Here is a 3,583-nt window from a genome sequence, read left to right on the forward strand (position 1 = left end):
CAGGAGACTCGCTTGAGCCCAGGAGTTGGAGGTTGCTGTGAGCTGTAATGCCAGGGCACTCTACCCAGGGGGACAGCTTGAGGCTCTGTCTCAAAAAAGGATAAATAAATTTAGAAAATTACCATTTTATAACACCAATATGCTAACTGGTAGAAGAAAGGACATCAAAAGGTACTGGCCCACTGGGAGGAGGCTGCAGGGACACAGGAGTCTCACACGTGCAGTCTCCAGGCACATGCAGCACTCGTGCTGGAAATGTACGGTCCACGTCTGATTAGGAAGAATCAGTCCAAAGAATCCAGAATGTGAACAAGTGACCTATATATGCTCTGCAAAGTACATCTTGGAGAAGAGGGGAAGGGTGGGAGACTGCTTTAGACCAAGAATAACCCATGAAACTTCATCAGATCATGCACTGGAAACAAAACAAAGAGTTACAAAGACTTCTTTGGAGCCAGGCATGGTGGCTCATGTTTATAATCCTAGAACTCCGGGAGGCTGAGATGGGTGGATTGCTTGAGCTCAGGAGTTCAAGACCAGCCTGAGTAAGAGCAAGACTTAGTCTCTACTAAAAACAGAAAAACTAGCTGGGCGTTGTGGCAGGTACCTGTAGTCTCAGCTACTCAGGAGGCTGAGGCAAGAAGATCACTTGAGCCCAAGAGTTTGAAGTTGCTGTGAGCTATGATGACACCATGGCACTCAACCCAAGGTGACAGAGTGAGATTTTGTCTCAAAAAAAAAAAAAATTTTTTTTGGGGGGGGACAACTGGGATATCACTGAATCAATGATGATCATCTTAGGTATGCTAAGGATATTGTGGGCTGTGGGGAAGACCAGCTCTCTTTTAAGGAACATTACGGTACCCTAAAGGGCCTAGCTGGAAAGTGGCGAAGTGTCTGATGGTTTGACAAAAGAGAAGAGACACGTAAAGAAAGAAGAGAGGAGGGAGAGAGGCTGGGAGAGAGGGATAAAGAATATGGCAAGATGTTAAAAGCTGATGAACCAAGTTTAGGAGCCTAGGGATATTCACCATACTCTCAATTTTTCTATGGGTTTGGACATCTTCTAAATCAATTTAAAAAAAAAGAAGAATACAATCCTATAAGTAACATTCTCAGGCTAGAGGTGTAGCAAAGAAGACATTTATTCTCAGTTTCCAGTAACTCTGGCGAGCAGAAGAGAATGCTGGGCATCTTGCATGCCCTCTCTGGCTATTTCCCCCAGGAAGGTGACTGAGCAGTAAAGGGTGGGGCAACTCAAGCCAGAAAAGAGATGGTGAGACCAAGAGGCACACCAGGACGGAAGACACGCTGACAGCCCCTTCTAGCCGGCACTGCGTTCCCAGGCCAAGGCTCCCTGTTTGGAATGGCTGTCACACAGCTGCTCAAAGAACCTGCTGTGTGGAGTTATTTGTGATACAGAATTAGAAGAGGATCAACACAGCATTTTCTTCTTTGAAACATCAGTTACACCTACTCTTTCTTTATAATAGAATATTTTAATGAGATTTTACTTTTATAACTCAATGGAACAGATGTAGGATATGTCAAAAATAACTAAACATTTTAAATAAATTCCATTTATTTACAAAAGCAATCTAATACCTGATCTGTATTCATGAAGGAGGGAGAGAACGAAGCCTATGCACTAGTCAGACCTGTTCCTTTCATTCCCATCAAGCCTCTCAGGACTATTCTGGCTCCTGCACAAGAGCCAGCATCTATTTTTATTGCTTTCCTTCATGGATCTTTACATTACAGCAGATGGAGCTGTGTTTCAGAATTGCATAATCTCAGATTCCAGATATAGGTAGTATGTCAGACCCACTTAGCTACCTGATTTTCATACATTATTCACATACTGTTTGAAATGCCATCGTAAAAATACTGACTCTCAATCTCCGTAATAGCTCTCCATTTTTGGCTCCTGGCTCATAAACCTAATAAGGTTCTCATGCTTCATTTTCTTTCTTTCTTTTTTTTTTTTTTGCTTTCATAAATGTATTCAATCAATTCTTAAACCAAGACACAGACCCTGTTAGCAGAGTGTGGATGCAACCTAGACATACTCTCCAGTCACCTGGAGACCAAGAGGAAGGCATTTCACTCACAGGTGGGGATACCATGTAATTTTCAAAGAATCCAAAGCAGTTCCTATTCTTTCCACACCTATGTTTTCTTCCAGTACAACAAATTATATTTTAATTCTGCCTAACAGACCTTCTTCATTATCAGATAAATTTGACAGTAGCAGCGCAGTCCTGGTGCTGTTCACAGTAATAGACACTGTTGGGTAACTTCTAACAAATCCGGCCTGACCCTGAAAGTGGCAGCCATGGGCAGCAGTTCAGGAGAGCTGAGTGAGGAGTGGGAAAGGGTGAAAGGAGAGGACCATCCTCCAACTCTCACAACACTATTCAAGTTGAGGTGGCAGTTGAATCCCAAAGCCTAGAAGTTCATTGTTAAACAAGGAGATTACCCAGAGATTAAGACAACACCTTGGCTCTGGCAATGTAGGCTGAGCCTCAGCCCAAGTACAAACAGAAGCTGGAGAGGGAGGCTTACTGGAACATGTTTAGAAAATTCTCTTACTTCCTGGGGTTTTATGCAAACTCGGTCCTTACCTTGGAATTCAACATAATTTCCGGAGCCCTGTACCAACGCGTGGCTACATACTCTGTCAGGAACCCTGTGTGATCATGGTCTGGATCTGCAACACGGGCCAGGCCAAAGTCACAGATCTAAGAGAAGAAAACAAAAAAACAAAAATCAAGATGCTTTCTTAGAAATTCTAACCAGCTTCTTATCAAAACATCACAAAAATTAAGAAAATAGTAATAATAATGATAAAAAGTAGTTTGCACCATTACTATATGGCAGATTACTTTTCCAGGAATTCTACAAACCTATTTTTTGATCTTCCCAACAATCTGAAAGGCGGCAGTGACAATCCATATATCAGAGTCTAGGACACAGACTGAAGGAGTCTTTAATAGGACACAATTTATTATCTGCTTAGCACAAAGCAATCTCACTTTGGTGTTTGACAACGGCTGTTCTGGGTAAAGTCAACACTGGGCCCTTCTTCAGGCCCATCCTGCGGGAGCGCCGGGATTGCTGGGAGGATGGGAACTGACCCTTTACTCTCCAGACTCTGCCTCCTTCCAGTCTTCTACTCAGTCCATGAATATAAGTATTTCCAAAGATTCTTCCCACTTCCCTTCCCTTTCAAGTAGTCACATCTATTTCCAAAGCTTTAAAAGAAAGTTTCATGTGCTGAAGACATACCTTTTAAAAACATGTTTAAGATGCTCAATTGTGTCTAGAATTTTTTTTTTTTCTTAATACCCAGCTTCTTATTTCTTATTGACTCACAAAATCACTTGCTGGCCTTTTGTCGCTTGGCTCTCCAACACCATGGGGCTACTTGGGATCAAGGAAGGACTTTGCTAGACTCCAACATATACAAGATATCACTCTAATGCATTTAGTCCCACACAACTACAAGACATTTTAATTCTTTACTTCTTTGGAGAACTAACTCAAGTGAGAGACACGTTAACAAAAATAGGTCAGGGCTCAG

General features: G+C 42.2%; 1 protein-coding gene across 1 annotated transcript in view; it reads right to left on the reverse strand.

Moving 5' to 3' along the window:
• Window positions 1-3,583, reverse strand: part of MAPK1 (mitogen-activated protein kinase 1) — a 107,614-nt gene that overhangs the window by 32,412 nt on the left and 71,619 nt on the right. Inside the window, exon 4 of the mRNA XM_003803280.3 lies at window positions 2,625-2,741. Coding sequence (XP_003803328.1) covers window positions 2,625-2,741 — 117 coding nt within the window. The remainder of the gene's footprint in view (window positions 1-2,624; window positions 2,742-3,583) is intronic.

This window comes from Otolemur garnettii, unplaced genomic scaffold (assembly GCF_000181295.1).
Source record: "Otolemur garnettii isolate 467f Iridium unplaced genomic scaffold, OtoGar3 scaffold00292, whole genome shotgun sequence".
Taxonomy (NCBI): domain Eukaryota; kingdom Metazoa; phylum Chordata; class Mammalia; order Primates; family Galagidae; genus Otolemur; species Otolemur garnettii.